Source organism: Scyliorhinus canicula, chromosome 4 (genome assembly GCF_902713615.1).
Source record: "Scyliorhinus canicula chromosome 4, sScyCan1.1, whole genome shotgun sequence".
Lineage (NCBI taxonomy): Eukaryota > Metazoa > Chordata > Chondrichthyes > Carcharhiniformes > Scyliorhinidae > Scyliorhinus > Scyliorhinus canicula.
In genome coordinates this window covers 35,225,889-35,248,444 of record NC_052149.1, presented here as the reverse complement: position 1 = coordinate 35,248,444, position 22,556 = coordinate 35,225,889, and the positions used below count along the sequence as shown (strand labels likewise).

Sequence of the window (22,556 nt, the reverse complement as noted above, 5' to 3'; positions counted from 1 at the left end):
TAATCTTCAAAAGTGGCGGTGTTGATGAAGTAGGATGCTCTTGAGATGGAGGATAAGACAGATGAAACAAGCTTTACTATGAATAGCACTGCTTGATCCCAACAGTTAGTGTTCTACATTCTCCTGGCATTGAGATTCCACACTGGGATGAAGGAGAACAAACTGGAAAACTGTACTTTGAAAGTAGCTGAATAATTGTTACAACAACCGCTTGCCCAGAGCTACATCAGAATGTTAAACCATTCCTATCATCTTCACTGCATGGAGTACCCTGAACACAAATGTAAAACTATCCAATTAAAAAGAATTACAAACCTAATTGTAAAAGGAAAACATATTGGGAGTCACACCAGAGGCTGACTGAATAATGACTCAATAAATACAAACTGGATGGTCTATTATGGAATGATAATTACATCCAAATGAGATCCCGAACGGCCATTTCCAACTTTTCCCAGTTCTGATGAAATCTCATGGGCCTGAAATGTTAAACTGGGTTTCTCACCACAGACGCTGCCATAACCTGAGTATTTCCATCAATTTCAGCTCTCCAGCAGTGCTATGCTTCGATTGGTCCTCAAAGTGTACCCTTTGTTTACTAAGCAGCTGCTGTCCAATTACAAATAATACTGAATGGAGGTTAAAAGCATAATGGATCAGATTATCAGGGTGGAAACAGGCACATTAGGAGTTTGCAATGAAGCAAATGCTGAAAACATAGTCAGCAGCACGGAATAGGCATTGGCTGGATCGGTTTCAGAATCCTACACAGGATTTCCACCCATTACCTGGTAACTGCTGGAGCTTCTGCTGGTTGGTCAATTCCACATCATCTTTATGCGTGCAAAGCCGTGTTGCTAGGATTCCATCTCGATCTATCTTCTGGTTGGCTGTTTTGATCAACTGGGCTGTGACTTCTTCTGGGCACCTGATTTCAGAACAGCCTCAAGTAATTTCCAATATACATCAACAGAAATCTCCACGCCAATGGTGCTTCCAAAGCAGCCAACACAATAATTCTTAGTCAGTGGCTGGATAGATCTTGACACTGGTTCACCGGCCACCCTTGTCTATCTAAAAATGTATAGTGAATTAACGGAAGCACAGAATTCCCTGGGGAGCAGATGCAGTGGAGCGCCAGTCAGTGTGTTATTCCAGTCAGATATAACAAAGTTCCCTCTAAGCCACACAGCAACTAAAAAAGTTCCCACACAAGCTGTGCACAAGTTAACCTCTTTAAATTACCCTGCTTGTGATGTTGCATAAAAAAAATAAAGGGGCAACACCCTTAAATAAATCGCCCATGCACTCCAAATTTTAAAAAAAAAATCCAGGGAACGTTGCTCCTGAGCTCCAAAAGAAATAATAAAGATAGTATGGGCCACATGACATTGCTAAGCTAATCGCTGAAACATAGATTACTGCAGCACAGAAGCTGGCCATTTTGCTCTTCAAAAGTCCACACCAGGGCTTTTTCTCCATGTGAAACTTTTGATGCCGATTGTTCCAACTTCACTTCATGTTTGATATCCATCTCGATAAACTGCCGAGTGAGATCATAACAATAATGATAATAATAATTTGGTGATCGCTTAGTCAGGGTTACAGGTTGGCCAAGACAACAAGCAGAACCCTCCTGCTCACCTTTGAATCGTGCTTTAAAATAGTTTAAATCCACCTGGCAGGCAGATAGGCATTTATTTTAAGTCTCGTCTGAAAGCAGCACTTTAGACTATGCAATGCTGTACTGGAATAATTGGTCTGAAATTTCTGGAAAGTGTCTTGAACTCACAACCAACTGGCTCCCCGAGGAGAGAATGCCACTCCCGGAGCAACAGCTGGCACGTTTACCAGTCATTAGAGGGACAGTAACTCGCTGGCTCATATCTCATCGACTACAATGCTCGCCAGATGAAAAATAATAATAAGAAAAATATCAACTGCTGTTTTCATCAGATACGATGTTGGGGGGGGGGGGAAGAATTGATCCTATGTTGGCCAAATGCAGAGTGCAGAGAAGCAACTTCTAACAAAATTGAAAGTGTTCAAATCAAATTGAAAGTATTCAAATCATGGAACCATCCCTACAGTGCAGGAGGCCATGCAGCCTATCGAGTCTGCACCGACCCTCTGAAAGAGCACCCCACCCAAGCCCACCCCCCACCCCCCCCCCCCCCCCCCACCCTATCCCCGTAACCTCACCTAATCTGCACATCCCTGTGTACACTAAGGGACAATTTATCATGACCAAGCCATCTAACCTGCACATCATTGCACTGTGTAAGGACACCAGAACACCTGAAGGAATCCCACACAGACTGGAGGAGAACGTGCAAACTGCACATAGTCACTCGAGGCCGGAATTGAACCCAGGTCCCTGGCACCGTCAGGCAGCAGTGCTAATCACTGTGCCACCGTGCCAAATCACTGGGCACTTAAGAATGGAAAATAATCTTTTAGAAATGGGAGAAGGCCATTAGCCTCAATTTGTGAAGAATCAATCACATTTATAATAGCCCTCAGTCCTCGTTTTCTCTCCAGTTACACATTGAATTGCATCTTAAATTTGTTAATATGGTCTACCCGAGTGGCTGTATCTGCTGTGCTTATGTTTTTGTCAAAAATCAAAAATCTTATCCACCTTGATGGAAATCTGATTTATCCGGTTTACCGCGGTTTAATGACTGCAATAACTGCCACTAAATGCATCACTGAAAATGGAGGTTACAAGATTTATATGCAAGATACTCTATGGAATACTTGCCTCCCAAGCCGAATAGCCTGCAGCATTGCAATGAACTTTTTATCAGTTTGTCTTCGCACATCTGTTAGTTCCATGTTCACGTGGATGCACTTCTGCCAACTCTTAGCCTTAAGTCAAGTACAAAGTCCATTCACTTTACTGAGCAATTGAACAAAGGCTCCAAAAATCTAAGAGACTAGAATATTAGGGGCTGGTTTAGCTCGCTCAGCTAAACCGCTGGCTTTTAAAGCAGACCAAGCAGGCCAGCAGCACGGTTCAATTCCCGTACCAGCCTGCCCGGACAGGCGCCGGAATGTGGCGACTAGGGGCTTTTCACAGTAACTTCATTGAAGCCTACTTGTGACAATAAGCGATTTTCATTTCATTTTCATTATGATCACCTGTAAATTCTTCCTCACTTACAAAATAAATAAAACACATCAGTGAGTATAATTATGCATCCTTTTCCTGCCTTGTTGCACTTCTTCTGCTACCCCTTGGTGTAACTGCTACAGTTCATCAATTCCCTCCACTATTTTCCTCTGTATGTTCTCTTAATATAACGGAGGACATTTAAATATTATACAATTTGCAGCTCGTTACCATGTTTATGACTGGCGTTACGATCTGATACAATTTTTTAAATAAATCAGGATGCGTCATAGAACCATAGAATCCCTACAGTGCAAATGGAAGCTGTTCGGCCCATTGAGTCTACATCAACCCTCGCACCCCACGCAGGCCCAAGCCCCCACCCTAGCCCCATAACCCCACTTAACCTTTTGGGCAGTAAGGGATAATTCAACATGGCCAATGCACCTGACCTGCTCATCTTTGGACTGTGGGAGGAAACCAGAGCACCCAGAGGAAACCCACGCAGACATGGAGCGATCTCCACACAGACCTAAGGCTGGAATTGAACCCGGGTCCCTGGAACTGAGAGGCAGTAGTGCTGATCACTATTCCACCACGCTGCCCTCAGGCCAAAGTAGACCGATGGAAACTGTTCGCATTGGTAGAAGGATTGTGAACCAGAAATTATTCACTTCAGGGGATTGGCAGAAAACCAGAGGCAAATTGATGAAAAATCTTTGTTTACTCAGTGAGTGGTTAGAATCTGAAATACATTGCCTCTATATGTGGGAGAGACAGATTCAATCATGGCTTTCAAGACAGCATTGGGCATACACATTTGGGGATAATATTTGCAAGGGTACAGGGAAAAGCCAAGGGACTGAGACCAGGAAAATTCCTCTTAGTACAGATACAGTGAGCTGAATGTTCTTGTTCTATGCCGATTCTATCAGCCGGACTTTAATAAGAAAAAGTTCCCAAATTTAGTCCGAGCGAGTAAAACCCTCCTAAACTCTACAACTTGTTCAAGCTGTCCAATTTAGTTCTTCTTCCCAAGGACCTATACATGGCGACCAAAACCGTTGAACACAAAACACAATAAACTTTAACAAAAATGCTCAAAACATCATTAGCGGTGCTTAAAAGGGGTAGCTGTCACATAAATAGTAGATGTTGAATTATTGTCACGAATGTAAAGAGTTGGAGACCAACAGTGGGCTGGAGATGAAAATAGAACAGACAAATAATACTAGCAGGCACAGAGAGGAATAATGAGATGTGATTTGCCCAGTAACAAGAGAAGCAGGTGTCTTGAGTCATTGAGGTGCGAATGGTCACATCAAAAACAATTGTTTACCAGAAATCAGTAGGGCTATTGAAATTATAACTTCTAAATGCAGGGGATTGGAGGTAGGCAGACAACAGAATCCACAGAGGAGACTATCAAAGACTGCTAGCATCCTCAGTGGGGATTCCCGTTCTCCATCCAACAGCCAGACAGGCCAGTTCCATCTGCAATCCAAACCACAGAGGCCTGTTCTATCTAACATTGAGAACCATGACAGATATTCTCCTCTCACTGAACTAGACATTTTCCCAGACTTGGTCACCCAAATGGTATTGTATGATTTGACCCTTGGAGTTATTAAAATTGGATGGTGCTTGGGAAAAGGGGTGTCTGAGAGTTCAGGTATATTTTGGGAACAAAAAGCGACTTCAGATAGCAAGGTGTGTGTTTAGTTATAAATGTACTCAAGTGTCATAGTGTAGATTAGTTATTTGCAGTGTTTTTCTTTCCCTTTATTTAATAAATATTCTTTATTAATTGTTCACATAACCAGTGGACTGCTTCCTCACTGGGTTGTACATGGTTCCTCATGTTATTCCAAACAAAGATACACCTCAACAAACCAGTGTTTCAAGTTATCCTTCCTGGTTTTTAAGACATTGTCACAAGAAACATCAGTGGGGCTCTTAACATCCTTTAACATTTCAACACCTTGGTATGATCCAAGATAGTTACTCATGTTGACAACTTGTAATCGTTGTCTGTTGACCACATGCTGTGCAAGAGAACCCAGATCACAGCTCTTGCACTTCCATTCATTTTCTGTCAGGAACAAGCACTCTGAAAAATGCCCAAACCCAATCTGTAATGATCATCTTTGTCACAAATAGCCTTATTGTGAAGTTTTTGTGAAAAGCCCCTGGTCGCCACATTCCAGCGCCTGTTCGGGTACACAGAGGGAGAATTCAGAATGTCCAATTCACCTAACAAGCATGTCTTTTGGGGACTTGTGGGAGGAAACTGGAGCACCCGGAGGAAACCCATGCAGACACGGGGAGAACATGCAGACGCCGCAGAGGTAGTGACCCAAGCCGGGAATCGCACCTGGGACGTGGCGCTGTGAAGCAAGGTGGTAGAATTTTATTTATTTTGCAAAACTTGTAAACCTCTTTTGATAAAAACAGGGGTTGGATTAGTTAATTCATTACCTGGAAGCAAAATTTGGATTTTTCATTTTTGCGGGACACGGGAGGAAGCTGTAGAAAATCTCCACAAATGATCAGCTGGATTCCACCAAATGGTTCATTGCTATTCCGAACGACCCTGCAAGAATAAAATGGAACACTGAATCAGCCCAAGATGCTCAGCAACCAGTGACTACAAAAGAATAGGACATTCATCCATCAAGATAAATAGGTTCTTCAATTTGAAGGAAATTTTATTCCACTATAACTTGGGATTTTCAGAGCCTCTTTCAATCATGTTGCACTCAAATGTCTATAAAAATAGTTGCCAGTGTTTCTCAAGTCAAGATCACGATAATGTTCAGCATTACAGCTGTCCACAAGTAAACAGCAGCCTCCAACCAGTTCCATCTGAGATAGAGCACCTTAAGCAGATTGAAACACAAGCTAATAAGGAGATCTATGGCAATAAGTACCATCCGAAAACGTCAGTGTCGCTACACTAGAAAACCCATTGTAATCACATCCATTTCTGTTTACGGTACATTTAGAAAAATGTCTCAACTATTCTTCACAGAAAATAACTGACAGTAAGCCAGAGAGAAATATTCGGGCATGGTCACAAAAGGCTTGGTGGGAAAGATAGCTTTTATTAAACAGCATTGATAACATATGGGATAACCGGGGGGAATTTCAGAGTATGCAGCCGGGGTATCTGAAGGCATAGCCACCAATGGTGAAGTGAAATATAGAAACTGGGAGCTGGAGTGGGCCATTCAGCCCTTTGAGCCTGCTCCGCCATTCAATAGGATCATGGCTGACCCTCATCTCAATGCCATAGAGGAAAGGGTACGCAAGAGTCCAGAGTCAGAATTCAGGGAGGAGGAAAGGCCATGAATGGACGAAAAGTTTAAAACGACTGAGAGCCAATGTATGTTACCAAGGACAAGAGTGTGAATGAGATGGTCTGGTGCAGGCCAGGCTATAGGCAGTATGGCGAATTGAAGTTTATAGAGTATACAGGATGGGAAACCAACAAGAGGAGAAATTGAATAGTCAAGACTGGAGGTGACAAAAGGCATCAATTGGAGTTTCAACAACAGATAGGCTAATACTAGAGGAGAAAGTAAGCAGCCTTTGTGATGCAAGGTACGTAAAATCAAATCAAGGTTGAACAGAACACCAAGATTACAAACCATTCAATTGGAGACAGTCGGGATGAGGGCTGAATCAATGACGAAGGTGTGGACATTGTGCCAGGGGCAAAAGATGGTTTTAGGTGGCCCTAATTGTGGTTCGCCTAAGATAAGCAGTCTGACAGCACAGAGATAGTGAAGAGATTACAAAGTGATACTTAGCTACAGCTGGGTATTATTAGTGTACAAGTGGAAGCTAACGCAATGATTTTGAATGATGGCAGCAAATTAGACCATTTTATGATGCTTGCCAGCTAAATATCATCGCCATCATGATACATGAGCAGAAATCAAATCATTTGCAGCTTATTAACTGTTATACTTTCTGAAACCACTGCAGCCTTAACAGGTTCAAGAATGCTGGATATCAGAAAATGCATAATTTATGGAATTGCACATTTGACAAGTTCCATGCAGTGATGAATGCAGGAAAAAGTACAACCGGGAACATTAGTGGCCCAGGTGCAATGAGCTTATAAAATAGATCTCTTTAGCTTTTGTGTGAAAACAATCAGCACAGGTCAGATGCTTCCTTTTAAAGGAAGGTGGCCACATTTGACAATGTGGGGATTTCTCACAGACCTTCCAATGGCCAACTGTGAACAGCATTGCCTCTCAGCCAGAGACAGGATCCAGCAGTGATAACATTACAATACATATTCCTACTAAAAAGCCAGGGATCTTTAAAGAGATGGAAAAATAAGTATTTGCACTAATGGTCTGCCAGCTCCTATGACAAAACCTTTTTTATTGAGTTTTTATATATATCCCATCCCCCAATGATGAGCCGGTGTGTATCTATGTCGGGGATTTCTACCATGGTTTTCTTTAAGATTTCCGCGTCATCCCAGTTGGGAGCATACACGTTCATGAGGACCATTGGTCCTCCTTACAGAGCACCACTAACCGCGACATAGCGTACCCCCCCCCCACCCCCGGGTCCGTAACCATCTTTGTTACCATGAATGCTGTCTTGTTCAGTAGTATGGCCACCTCACCAGCCCTCGGCCCGTAATATGATTGGAAGATTTGACCCACCGAGCCCTTCCTTACCTTCAGTCAGTCCTTATTCCTCAGGTGTGACTCCTGGAGGAAGATTACATCGGCCTTCAGACTTTTCTGATGGGTGAAGACTCTGGATGTTTTCACCAGGCTATTAAGTCCCCTGACTTCCCATGTGACCATCCTGATGGGCGGTTTCTGTTCCCCCCCATTCTGTGAGATCCCAGGTCACCATCCTGATGGGAGGTTTCTGTTCCCCCCTTTCCTGCCAAATCAATCATCCAAGGTCTTGGATGCGCTATGGGCTTTCCTTTGTTATGGGGCCATCCAAGATGGCCGTCCTTGCCAGTCACTCCAAGGTATCTGGGTCCCTGCACTCCCAGATTTCCCTTTGTTTTGGGGTCCATCAAGATGGCCGCTCTAGTTGCTGCTGTTTTCACTGCCACCATGTGTGACTTGTAGCCAGCATTTAACCTAATCCCTCTTTCTCCAACCCCCCCCCCCAGGTTCCCCTTCTTGAGTCTGTCCTCCTTTCTCGACCTCCCATCTCTGTTCCCGTATGGGCTGCCCCCGCCTTTCCCCTTCTTTTCCCCCATATTCTAGCACTGTTCCCCACCCCCCCCTCCGTTGCCAGGCAATCCTTCCCTGTTGGGAGCTGTACCATGGCCTCCCGTTCGCTTGTACCTCCCTGCACTGGCTTGCTATTGTGGTGCCCCCCCCGGGAGCAATCCTTGTCTTCACCCATCTGCTGTGATCTTCCTCTCCCCCCTCTCTATCTCCACCTATTTCTCAATCTCTCCGCTCTCACCCACTTCTTCCTGGTACTTACAGCTAAGTCGAAACCGAGGCAGTTCTGCCCCACGCAAGGTTTGCTTGGTACAGCATCCCAAAATCGTACCCCACTCTTGTACAAGGCTGCCCTGGCTGCATTAAATGCAGCGCAGCACTTGGCCAGGTCTGCCCCAATGTCTTGGTAACTCAGATTGAATGGCCTTCCCGCCGACAGAACTGAGTGTGCAGGGCAGCACGGTGGCCTAGTGGTTAGCACAACCGCCTCACAGCGCTGAGGTCCCAGGTTCGATCCCGGCTCTGGGTCACTGTCTGTGTGGAGTTTGCACATTCTCCTCGTGTCTGCGTGGGTTTCGCCCCCACAACCCAAAAATGTGCAGAGTAGGTGGATTGGCCACGCTAAATTGCCCCTTAATTAGAAAAAATAATTGGGTAATCTAAATTTTTTTAAAAAAAGAACTGAGCGTGCGTCTTGCCCAGCTCAGGATCTTCTCCCAATCCTGGTATTGGTGCAGCCTCATTATTACAGCTCCCTGGCTTTAGGTTTCAGCCAGAGCGACCCTTGGGCTCGGTCTCTCTCTGGGGAAGCTCTCCCGTCCGACCAGGTTATACAGCATCTGGGCCACATATTCGGTGGAGTTTCTGCTCTCAATGCCCTCTGACAGGCCCACGAAATGGAGATTCTGGCGCCGTGACGAGATCTCCTGATCCTCGACCTTCCCCTTTAGTGCCCCTTACATCGCCACCAACGTTGCCACTTCTGTTTCCAAGGAGGCGATTCGGTCACTCTGATCAGTTGCCGCTTTGTTTTTTCCAAACGCCACCTTGAAGGAGGCCAGGGCATCCATGACTGCTACCGTCACTGTCTCCATCATTGCCAACTTGATGGCATGTGTGTTTCTGGAGCTCCCGAGTCAGGACGCCCATCCACTCACTGATCGGTGGATAGTCCGGCATGAATCCCGGCAGCCCACCTCGCTTGGGTATAGCCGGCTCCGACTCGCTCCTCGTGCTCGCCGTGGACCTGTTCCTCCTCTCCAGGCTTTTGCCAACTCTGCCACCCTTTGGGTCCTGGACTTATTGCCAGTCATTTCTCGACAGTTGTGGCTGTCTTGTGAGAGAGGGAGAGGGCGTTCAAACAGGAATGGTAGGCTATTTTTGCGTGAAAAGTGCATTTTTCTGTGTTCCCGGAGGAAAGCCATCTTCCCTGCGTCCGCTCAGCACACCCCGCTCACCGGAAGTCCAGCTCTGCTGTTTCTAAGCCACAAATGATTATCTAACAGCCTCTCTCTACTTTTGGTTTGAGGAGGAGGGAAGGTTGGAAACACTACAGCAATGTAAACCTCCTATGACATACCTGGCCACTGCTTCAAGTTTGTCAAAGAATTCTCCTTCTATCATGGAGATTTCATCTATGATAAGGTGTCTGCAGCTTTGCCACTGTCTTACAATCCCAGATCGCTGAGCCAGCTCTATGCACTGCTGCAAGGGAGCTTTTCCTGAACCGATTCCTAATAACAAAACAAAATCCAAAATTTGCAGCACATTTTAAAGAGAGGCATATTCATTGTGATCCTTTTACTACCTCAACTGAAGCTACTCATTCATTCGTGGCAATTTTTACTCATTTGCAGCATTCAAAATGTGGATAATAATCTGAATAATAATAATAATCTTTATTAGGGTCACAAGTAGGCTGCCAGACGTTACTGTGAAAAGCCCCTAGTCGCCACATTCTGGCGCCTGTTCGGGTACACCGAGGGAGAATTCAGAATGTCCAATTCACCTAACAAGCACGTCTTTTGGGACTTGTGGGAGGAAACCGGAGCACCTGGAGGAAACCCACACAGACATGGGGAGAACATGCAGACTCCACACAGACAGTGATCCAAGCCGGGAATCGAACCTGGGACCCTGGCACTGTGAAGCAACTGTGCTACTGTGCCACCTATAAGTATAGAAAAATAGGAGGCAGTGGGAAGAGGGCAGTACATGTTCTAGCATAGGCCTGCACAAACTTGATGGGATGAACAGCCTATGTTTTGAACATCTAATGTTCAAGAGAACTATTTACATAATACCTGGTCACTTGAAATTGCAAAACTAAATATTTGAGTCCGAAACTAGTGGATCATCAAGTTCATGGTATTAGTGAACATTAGTTTGTTGAGAGGCATGGTTAGGTTTCTGACTGGGCCCCTGTAGCAAAAATACCACCTCATGACCTTTCTCTCATTCCTAGTGCTGTACAGTTTACCCTAGAGAATTGTACTGTGGCGCATACCAGACCTGCAAATGCATGGAGAGTTGTTCCTCCAATGTGACAGGCAGCCACTCCAGTACTCGCTGTGGTATAGGTACTTTTTGGAGGCAATGCCCCCACAATCCTCTTCAGCAAGAAGGATTTTCCAGTTCCTTGAATTAAAGTTAAAAAGAAAGCGAGTGGTTAGGAAAGTATAGATTTGTACACGTCGTAAGAAGATTCAGCTTCAGCGAGAAGGCAATTTACCTCATAGTCAGCATCATGACTTTGAAATAGGGTACAGATCTATCACCTCTACCCAGACAACGTGCGTTAGATCAAATCTTAGAAAATTACCTTGCATGACATTTCTGTTCCTCATGTTAACCTTGCCCTTTTCTGAGCAGCAATTCTTGTGTTACCCCCAGGTAATGCTTATCCATGGAGAGCATTGCCTTGTGAACATGTAATCACAAACGCTGGTTTGCCATTCCTCAAGAACAAACCAGGCAAGAAGACATTTGGCCTGGATTCCAGGTAGCAGAGGTGGAATAACAACATGCTAACCCACCAAGATCCCCTTTCCATACAGACAGCATTGGGCAAAGTGAATAAAGCTACTCTGACCTGGTATAAAATGCAGGAGTAAGAAATTCAGGAGTAAGAAATGGGAATAGAAGGATCCCAAATTTCCTTACGAATTGTTAACACCAGCTGAATCAGCCAAAGACAGCAGGGCTGGGCTGTGCAGGATTTTTGTCATTTGCAGGATAATCTAGTCTGCCTTATAAAGGAGTTAAACCTCCGCTTGCTCCTTCCTTATACCAGCCATACATTCAAGCAAAGATTCCGTTTTGCTGATGGTTAATACTTTGAACCACCCCATACTAAATAAATTTATTCCAAAAATGGGGGGTGATGACTGTTTCTTTTTCTTATTGCTGGGGGGGGGGGGGGGTGAAGATTGGGATGGGGGTGAAAATGCTTATTGTACCATGTTTATGTCACTATTATTGTTATAAAAATTTGAAAATACCCTAATAAAAATATATTTTTTTAAATAAATAATTTCTTTAAAAATTTGGGCCAGAGACCATAGTATTTTCAATAAATTCACAACAATCTACCTCTATAGTAAACCTAATTATATCTACTGAATTACCAGCACTTCCAGTGAAGAAGACATTCTTTCCTTTCAGAACCATGCCAAGGACATGTGACTGTTCCTTTGTGAGCTTCCTTATCACTGGCATTGTCAGTGTTGGCTTTTTGGAAAGTTTCATCTCGGTAACCTGCAATATACAAACATCAATAAATGTTTTTTCTCTTCTATACAGTCATTATGGCACAGGAGGTCATTCAGCCCATGCTGGCTTCCTCGAGCAATCCAGTCACAATCTGGTCCCCCCCCCCCCCCCCCCCCCCCCCCCAATACTCCGAGCTTCTGAACCACCCCAAACGTCCCACCCACTTTACTGCCTGACCATCCACAGTAAAAACGCAGAGGGAACTTCAACAGATAAAACAGAGGGTTTGGGTCAGGTTAAAGCCTTAACACGCAAAATTAGGATCTCAAACAAACCGCACTTCTGGCTTTAACGGAGATGAGAAGGTGGGTGTCCACTGACATTTTAGATACAATAACCTCCCTGTTCTTCAGCTATTCAACTTGAGGGGTCAGCAAACTTTCCCCCAAGAGGAAATGAGTGTAAAAAAAAAAAAAAGGGCAAATGATTTCAACTTGTAATGCTCAGAATACGTGGGATGCATACATGGATTTTACAGTGACACAAAACAGCGAATTCAAGTGCAGTCGAAACTGGGAACTGTTAAAACTCATTTCACTCCAGACCCCCACTAAAGAAGAGATTAGCTCCTTACTCTGAAGGTTTTGTGGTCTCAAGTATGGATTTTCCTATTCACTTTTATTACTGACTTCTTCCCATTTTGGCACACAATCATACGAATTTACAGTGCAGGAGGCCATTTAGCCCATCGTGTCTGCACCGACTCTTGGAAAGAGCACCCTACCCAAGCCCACACCTCCACCTTATCCCCATAACCCAATAACCCTACCCAACACGAAGGACAATTTAGCATGTCCAATCCACCTAACCGGCACATCTTTGGACTGTGGGAGGAAACCGGAGCACCCGGAGGAACCCATGCACACACGGGGAGAACGTACAGACAGTGACCCAAGCTGAGAATTGAACCTGGGACCCTGAAGCACAGAGACATTTCTCTATGTTGGCCTTCTGTTCAATTTTGGTCGCCCTCCTATCAGAAGAATCTGGAGGCTTTAGAGAGGGTGCAGAAGAGATTTACCAGGATGTTGCCTGGTATGGAGGGCATTAGCTAGGAGGAGAGGTTGAATAAACTCGGTTTGTTCTCACTGGAACGACGGAGATTGAGGGGCGACCTGATAAAGGTCTACAAAATTATGAGCGGCATAGACCAAGTGGATAGTCACAGATTTTTTCCCAAGGTAGAGGGGTCAATTACTAGGGGCACAGGTTTAAGGTGCGTGGGGCAAGGTTTAGAGTAGATGTACGAGGCAATTTTTAAAAATTTTTTACTCAGAGGGTAGTGGGTGCCTGGAACTTGCTGCTGGAGGAGGAGGTGGAAGCAGGGCCGATAGTGACATTTAAGGGGCATCTTGACAAATACATGAATAGGATGGGAATAGAGGGATACGGACCCAGCAAGTGTAGAAGATTTTAGTTTAGACAAGCAGCATAGTTGGCGCAGGCTTGGAGGGCCCAAGGGCCTATTCCTGCACTGTAGTTTTCTTTGTTCTCACAATCCCCATACTAGGCAGGAAGGGGGAGATTATCCTACAATTTTTTCAGGGAAATAATTATTTATTTCCTGCTTGGTGTCTTTCTTGACAGTCCACCTGGCATGGGGAAAAGATGGTGGCATTCTGATATTGTCACTGGACTAATAATTAAGAGACCCAGGGTAATGCTTTGGGGACTCGGGTTCAAAACCCGCTGAATTCAATAAAAATCTGGAATTAAGTCTATTGATGATCATGAAACCGTTGCCGATTGTCGCAAAACCCTTCTAGTTCACTAATTAATGCCCTTCCAAAGATGTACAGATTAGGTGGATTGGCTGTGCTAAATTTCCCTTGTCCAAAGCTTTGGTGGGAAGTGGGTGCTCTTCGAAGGATCCGTGCAGATTGATGGGCCGAATGGCCTCCTTTTGTACTGTAGGGATTCTGTGGAAGGAAATCTGTCACCCTTATCTGGTCTGGCCTATATGTGACACCAGACCCATAGGATTGTGGTTGACTCTTAAATGCCCTCTGAAATGGACTAGCAAACCTGTCAGTTCAAGGGCAATAAATGCTGGCCCAGCCAGTGACGCCCACATCCCCTGAACAAATAAAAAAAAATCTTCAAGTCAACCAGCTATCTGTTTTCCTATTGACATTCTGCTCTGCCATAGCATTGAAATCAACACTAAATAAAACAGCCTGGGAAGAGATTACATACCAGACAATTTTCTGATGAGATGGTCCGTGAGCGTTTGATCTGCTTGCTTGGCCCCCCAATGCCTACTTGATTCTTCAACCCTTTGGCAGAAATCGGTGTTTGTACAGTCCCCTGTGATTGAAGCTGGTTAGCTCGTTTCACGTCCTGTACCTGCACAGGACTGATCGTGTCAAACATCCGTGGGAGTGTGGAGAGTAGCCGCGTTCGCCCACTGACAGGTCTGCTAATCTTATCTGCAGCGTATTTGATGGAAAGGGTCTTAAAGAGTACTTTCAGCTTGTCTGGCGGACAGTTCGAAATTAGGATCTGAATATTTTCAGGAATCAGTTTGATCGAACTCTTTCCATCCCGAATAAACTGCGTGAAAAGTTGGATTTCACGTAGGGCAAAGTTTTGGTATAGTTTGCCATCATGTACTCGGAGAATAATGTCACGGAATTCATTGCGCCCAAGGGTGATAACGGCATTGCGAATACTTTTGCGTTTGGTTGCCTGGCCGGCCGGGTTGAGGTATTCAATTGTCAAGCTGCATTGGACCTCAGCGCCTGTAGAGGCAGATAGCATCCTACCCCTGCAAGTGAAAACAAGCGTTACCTTAGAAATGTCAAATAAAACTGGGCAACTCACTATGCTTCACCCGATGTCTATGTAATTACATTGTGTATTTATCGCAATTCCTATGTTTTTCCACCTTGGTATACATGAAAATAAATCTAAATCGTAAGTTATGTACTATTGGACCAAGTGTTGTCAGGTATTTCTAACCGAGTTTCATATAATGGAGAAAATAGTAAAATTACACCAATCAGGGAAAATCCTTGCTAGCCGGTTGCCGTCCCTCTGGCAAAGCTGTTTCAAACAAACAATAAGCAGATTTCAGTGGAGCATAAAGACAGATGGCAGGCACTGGTTTAGTCCTCATACATAGAAAATAGAAGCAGGAGGCCATTGAGCCCTTCGATCCTGCTCCGCCATTCATTATGATGATGGCTAATTATCAAGTTCGAGACCCTGATCCTGCCTTCCCCCATTTCCCTTGATAGCTTTAGTCCCAAAAGCAATATCCAATTCCTTCTTGAAATTACAAAACTGCAAGAAACAGACATCAAAAATGGAGGGACACAGAAAGCGGGAAACTGCAGGCAAGTTAGCTTAACATTAATCACAGGGAAAATATTAGAAGTCACTTTTTTAAAAAAGTTATAGCAGGGCATTCGGGCAAGCACGGGGAAATCAGTCAGAGTCAACATAGTTTTGTGAAAGGGTAATCATGTTTAACCAACTTATTGGAGTATTTTGAAGAAGTAACATGTGCTGTGGACAGGTGGATGTCTTGTACTTAGATTTCCAGAAGGCATTTGATAAAGTGTCACATCAAAGATTATTGCAGAAAATAGAAGTTCATGGTACGGGGTAACATATTGGCATGGATAGAAGATTGACTGGCTAACTGGAGGTAGACAGTTAGCAAAATGGATCTTTTTCAGGTTGGTGAGATGTAACATATGGTGTGCCAAAAGGATCAGTGCTGGGACCTCAACTGATTGAAAGGATGGTTGCCAAATCTGCCGATGACACAAAGATAGGCAGGAAAGCACGTTGTGATTAGGAGGCTACAAAAAAGATATAGATAAGTTCTGACAAAGACTCTATGGACTCAAAACGTTAACGCTGTTTCTCTGCTAATAGATACTGCCAAACCTGCTGAATTGTTTCCAGCATGATCGGTTCTTGATACAGATAGGTCAAGCAAGTGGGCAAAGGGGCAGCACGGTGGTGCAGTGGTTAGCACTGCTGCCTCACGCGCCAAAGTCCCGGTTCGATCCCGGCTCTGGGTCACTGTCCGTGTGGAGTTTGCACATTCTCCCAGTGTTTGCGTGGGTTTCGTCCCCACAACCCAAAGATGTGCAGGCTAGGCAGATTGGCCACGCTAAATTGCCCCTTAATTGAAAAAAATGAATTGGGTATTCTAAATTTAAAATTAAAAGTAAGTGGGCAAAGATCAGGCAAATGGAGTATAACGTGGAAATGGTGAGAGATTGCAGAGCTCGGAGATGCAGAGGGATCTGGGTGTCCTAGTGCATGAATCACAAAAGACTAGTGTACAGGTACAGCAAGTAATTGGGAAATCTAATAGAATCTTTTATTGCAAGGGGAATTGAATACAAAAGTAGGGAGGTTATGCTTCAGTTGTACAGGACACTAGTGAGACCACATTTGATATACAGTTGTACAGTATTGGTCACCTTACTTAAGGAAAGATGAAAATGCTTTGGAAGCAGTTCAGAGAAGGTTTACCAGATTAAGAGCTGGAATGGGTAGGTTGTCTTATGAGGAAAGGTCAGACAGGTTAGGTTTGTAACCACGAGAGTTTAGAGAAGTAGGAGACAACTTGATTGAAAGATACAAGATCCAGAGTGGTCTTGATAAGGTGGATGTGGAAAATCTAGAACTGGGGGTCACTGTTTAAAAATAAGGCGTTGCTCATTTAAAACGGAAATGTTTTCACTCAGATGGTTGTGAGTCTTTGGAACTCTCTTCCTGAAAAGGTTGGGCAGCAGAATCTTTGAATATTTTTAAGGCAGAGGTGGATAGATTCTTGATAAGCAAGGGCATGAAAGGTTATTGGGGTAATCATAGAATTTATAGTGCAGAAGGAGGCCATTCAGCCCATCAGGTTTGCACCAGCCCTTGGAAAGAGCACCCTACCCAAGCCCACGCCTCCACCCAATCCACGTAACCCAGTAACCCCACCCAACCATTTTGGACACTAAGGGCAATTCAGCACAGCCAATCCACCCACCCTGCACATCTTTGGACTGTGGGAGGAAACTGAAGCACCTGGAGGAAACCCACGCAGATGCAGGAGAACTTGCAGACTCTGCACAGTCAGTGACCCAAGCCGGGTATCGAACCTGGGACCCTGGAGCGGTGAAGCAACTGTGCTAACCACTGTGCTACCGTGCAGGTAGCATATTTGAGGTCATTGTCAGATCAGCCATGACCTTATTAAATGGCAGAGTAGTCTTGAGGGGCTGAATGGCCTCCTCCTGATCCTTGTCAATCCTATGCAAATTCTTTAAGACAAAAAGACAATTTCCATTTTGAGTGCAATCTTCATCTAAGGGTCATTGGCACCCAAAATTCAACCTTGTCTGTTCTCATTACCTATTGCTGACCAGCCTCTTTCCAGCACATTCTGCTTTTTTCAGAGGTAATTTACCGTTTGTTTGTCTCAGAGACCAGGCATTTGCACTAAAATGGAATTCACTGCTCTCCTACTTATTTAACCATTTTTCAAATTCAACGTGTACATGTTTGTCACTAATTAATATTAATAATAATCTTTATTTGTGTTACAAGCACGCTTACATTAACACTACAATGAAGTTGCTGTGAAAATCCCATAGTCGGCTACACTGAGGGAGAATTCAGAATGTCCAATTCAACTAACAAGCACGTCTTTCATAAAGAAACCGGAGCACCCGGAGGAAACCCACACAGACACAGGGAGAATGTGCAGACTCCGCACAGACAGTGACCCAAGCCGTATATCGAACCCAGGTCCCTGGTGCTGTGAAGAAACAGTGCTAACCACTGTGTTGATCATAGAATTTACAGTGCAGGAGGCCACCCAGCCCATCGAGTCCGCACCGACTCCTGGAAAGAGCACCCCACCCAAGCCCCACCCCCACCCCATAAACCCAGTAACCCCACCCAACACTGAGGGCAATTTTGGATACTAAGTGCAATTTAGCATGCCCAATCCACCTAACCTGCATATCTTTGGACTGTGGGAGGAAACCGGAGCAGCTGGAGGAAACCCACGCACACACGGGGAAAACGTGCAGACTCCACACAGTCAGTGAGCCAAGCCGGGAATTGAACCTGGGACCCTGGAGCTGTGAAGTAATTGTGTTAACCACTATGCTACCGTGCTGTGCTACCATGCCATCCATATCTACCTGTATCACACTTATGTTATCTGCCAACGTCGAGATCTAAAATTGGCTTTTCTTCCCCAAAAGAAACAGCACTGAATAATATTGCAACTCTTCAATTTAAACAGATAATGGTGGAAATAATCACTGGGCAGATAGCGGCATAGTGGTAATATCACTGGGCTAGTGATACCTTTGGGGACAAGGGTTCAAATCCCACCATGCAGCTGGTCGTATTAAAATAAAAATTCTGGAATACAGACTATGACAACAATTGTCGGTTGTTGTAAAAATCTCCTCTGGTTCAGCAAGAAAACCCATCACCCTGACATCAGTTTGGTTAGCTTTTAACTGCCCTCTGAAATGGCTGAGCAAGCCACTCAGTTAAGAACAGAAGAACTAGGAGCAGGAATAGGCCATCTGGCCCCTCGAGCCCGCTCCACCATTCAATGAGATCATGGCTGATCTTTTGTGGATTCAGCTCCACTTTCCAGCTTGAACACCATAACCCTTTATCCCTTTATTCTTCAAAAAACTATCTTTATCTTAAAAACATTTAATGAAGGAGCCTCAACTGCTTCACTGGGCAAGGAATTCCATAGATACACAACCCTTTGAGTGAAGTAGTTCCTCCTAAACTCAGTCCTAAATCTACTTCCCCTTATTTTGAGGCTATGCCCCCTAGTTCTGCTTTCACCCGCCAGTGGAAACAACATGCCTGCATCTATCCTATCTATTCCCTTCATAATTTTATATGTTTCTATAAGATCCCCCCTCATCCTTCTAAATTCCAACGAGTACAGTCCCAGTCTACTCAACCTCTCCTCATAATCCAACCCCTTCAGCTCTGGGATTAATGTAGTGAATCTCCTCTGCACACCCTCCAGCGCCAGTACGTCCTTTCTCAGTTCAAGGACAATTAGCGATGGCCAACAAATACTGATGCCCACATACATTTTTATAAAGCATCTGAGAGGAGATAAATCAAGTTGTTTCAGGTTATTGACCTTTGTGACAAATGTTAGGGATGTTATAGTTTTTTAAACTGGGCCAAGAGCAAGAAGCAGGAGTGGTTAAATGGCAAAAGGGATGACAGTACAGAAAGAGAGATTGGGATAAGTAAAATAAATGGTGTACTTCTGGTGAAACCAACTGCAATGGACAAAGCAGTAAATGAATTACAGGTATTACAGCACAGGAGGCCTCCGTTTAACCCGTTGTGTCTGCACTCGCTGTTTGAATGAGCAACTCACCTAATGCGTAACCCTGCACATTCTTCCTTTACAGATGCAACAATTTGACACCCTTTTGAATGCTTCAGTCGGACCTGCCTCCCCACAATATCAAGCAGTCCATTCCAGACCCTGACCACTAATGCAGCACAACGGCAGATTTTACCATCCGGAAGTTACCGGACTCCTGATACTAGTTTACCTCCAGAATTATCTGTAACGTTCTTGCATTACACTTGAACACTTAACATTACTCACTTGCTTCCTTATCTGGGTCAAGTCACTGAATATGAATCGGCCCTGCAAAAAAAAAAACGATTTATGTTACTGGGTATTACGAGTCAACTGCAGATGTCTTTTACTATGGCTGGTCCAGGTGAACAGGTCCGCTACAACATTCATTCATTCATTCAGTCCCTCTCCGCACCAGTTGCAACTTTCAAACCGGCCGGCGCAACCTCCACCAATCAGAGGAGGGCACTCTGAAATCCTAGCCAATCACCTTCCCCGGCATTTGGACGTTTAGAGTCAAGGGTCCTCCCTCCTTTGTGACATCATTGCGGGACGTTGGGTGGCAACGTTTGCGGGGCACGTGCCTCGGGCAGACGGGGCAATATCCACACACTGCGGTAGATACAATGGGGGGCAGAGGCAGGTTAAAGGCTTCACTTCTTTTTCGGATGAAGTGCGTTATTTCGGATTTCTAGAGGCGACAGTTTTTTTTGAAGGGGCGGGGCAGGTGATCAGAGCCCTTCCAGAGTTTTGTAGCGAATACTAATACTCCTGTGAATACTAATACTCATGTGAAGCGCCTTGGGACGTGTTATTACCTTAAAGGATAAATCATTGTGGAGAGACTGATATTTTGGATTAACTTTTTGCAGCCCCCAAGTCAAGGGAGCGGTTGCATTGGCGTTTAAATACGTCATTTGAACGCCGTTACACCACTAAAGTTTGAGATAGCTTCGCTTTTTTTTAGATGCTTGCAGACAGCACAATTAATCACTGGGTGACATTGTTCCGCCGATGGTCAGGGGCATTGTTAAAGGTTTAGTGCCTTCATGACATCAGAAGGTCCAACCAAGTATTTCTGAAGCCTGTTCACTGATATAGGAAATGCAGCAAGCCCACAAACAGCAGTATGATAATGAACAGATTTTTAAAGTTATGTTGATTCATGGACACTCAGGAAAAGTGGGCTGGATTCTTTCTGAGAGAGAACTGACAGAGAGAACTGACAAAGAGAAAGAGAACTGACAAAGAGAGAGAGAGAACAGACAAAGAGAGAGAACTGACAAAGAGAGAGCGAACTGACAGAGAGAGAGAGAGAGAACTGACAAAGAGAGAGAGAACTGACAGAGAGAGAACTAACAAAGAGAGAGAGAACTGACAAAGAGAGAGAGAACTGACAGAGAAAACTGACAAAGAGAGAGAGAACTGACAAATTGACAGAGAGAACTGACAGAGAGAACTGACAAAGAGATAGAACTGACAAAGAGAGATAGAACTGACAGAGAGAGAGAACTGACAAAGAGAGAGAGAACTGACAAAGAGAGAGAGAACTGACAAAGAGAGATAGAACTGACAAAGAGAGATAGAACTGACAAAGAGAGAGAGAGAGAGCTGACAAAGAGAAAGAGAACTGACAAAGAGAGAGAGAGAACTGACAAAGAGAGAGAGAGAACTGACAAAGAGAGAGAACTGACAGAGAGAGAGAACTGACAAAGAGATAGAACTGACAAAGAGAGAGAGAACTGACAAAGAGAGAGAGAGAGAACTGACAGAGAGATAGAACTGACAAAGAGAGAGAGAACTGACAAAGAGAGAGAACTGACAAAGAGAGAGAGAACTGACAAAGAGAGAGAGAGAACTGGCAAAGAGAGAGAACTGACAAAGAGAGATTGAACTGACAAAGAGAGAACTGACAAAGAGAGAGAACTGACAAAGAGAGAGAGAACTGACAAAGAGAGAGAACTGACAAAGAGAGATAGAACTGACAAAGAGAGAGAGAACTGACAAGAGAGAGAGAACTGACAAAGAGAGAGAGAACTGACAAAGAGAGAGAGAACTGACAAAGAGAGAGAGAACTGACAAACTGCGAGTGCCGGTGGGTTGGGGGGGGGGGGGGGGGGGGGGGGGGGAGGTGGAAAGAGAGATAGAACTGACAAAGAGAGAGAGAACTGACAAAGAGAGAGAGAACTGACAAAGATAGATAGAACTGACAAAGAGAGAGAGAACTGACAAAGAGAGAGAGAACTGACAAAGAGAGAGAGAACTGACAAAGAGAGAGAGAACTGACAAAGAGAGAGAACTGACAAAGAGAGATAGAACTGACAAAGAGAGGGGAAAGAGTACGTCCCCTTGAGACGCCGGCCCGACGATCGGTGGGCACCGATCACGGGCCAGTCCCCTCCCGAGCACGGTCGTGGTGCTCGATCCCCGATCCGCCATCCCCTAGGCCCCACACTTACCTGGCGCGCCATGTTCACGACGGCAGCGACCAAGTGTGGTTGCCGCCGTCGTGAACAGGTTGGGAACGGCAGGCCGCTCGGCCCATCCGGGTCGGAGAATCGCGGGCCGCCGTGAAAAACGGTGGCCCGTGTTTCTCCGAGCGGCGTGTTGGAAAATGGGACACGCCATTTTGGGGGGGTTGGGAGAATAGTGGGAGTTGCGGGAGCGGGCCTCCCGCTATTCTCCCACCCATCGTGGTTGCGGAGAATCGCGGCCGTGCTGTTAGGTAATTTGGACTTTCTGAATTCTCCCTCTGTACCCAAACAGGTGCCGGAGACCAGGGGCTTTTCATAGTGACCTCATTGCAGTGTTAATGTAAGCCTTCTGGAAATCTAAATAAATCACGTCCACTGGTTCTCGTTTGCCTAACTTCCTTTTTACTTCCTCAAAGAACTCTAACAGATTTGTCAGACACGACCTCCCTTTGACAAAGCCATGCTGACTCAGTCCTATTTTACCATGCACTTCCAAGCACTTCGCAATCTCATCTTTAATAACAGACTCTAAAATCTTACCAATGACCAAAGTCAGACTAACCGGCCTATAATTTCCCATCTTCTGCCTCCCTCCT

At 44.8% G+C, this 22,556-nt stretch overlaps 1 protein-coding gene across 3 annotated transcripts in view; it reads right to left on the bottom strand.

The window, feature by feature from the left end:
* The window catches only part of pif1 (PIF1 5'-to-3' DNA helicase homolog (S. cerevisiae)), a 39,113-nt gene extending 19,205 nt beyond the window's left edge, over nt 1-19,908 (bottom strand). For 2 of the 3 annotated variants that reach the window (XR_005460304.1, XM_038794012.1), the window contains exons 1-8: nt 19,733-19,908; nt 14,302-14,872; nt 11,961-12,090; nt 10,846-10,971; nt 9,914-10,067; nt 5,594-5,708; nt 2,765-2,871; nt 789-928 (exon numbers count right to left, since the gene is read on the bottom strand). Coding sequence is in view for 2 of the 3 variants with exons in the window: in XM_038794012.1 (XP_038649940.1) it covers nt 789-928; nt 2,765-2,871; nt 5,594-5,708; nt 9,914-10,067; nt 10,846-10,971; nt 11,961-12,090; nt 14,302-14,865 (1,336 nt within the window). In the remaining variant the exon portion in view is untranslated. Of the gene's footprint in view, nt 1-788; nt 929-2,764; nt 2,872-5,593; nt 5,709-9,913; nt 10,068-10,845; nt 10,972-11,960; nt 12,091-14,301; nt 14,873-19,495; nt 19,609-19,732 lie in introns of those variants that run through there. The other variant, XM_038794013.1, reaches the window with a different exon arrangement.
* Between the last annotated feature and the right edge of the window lie 2,648 nt (nt 19,909-22,556).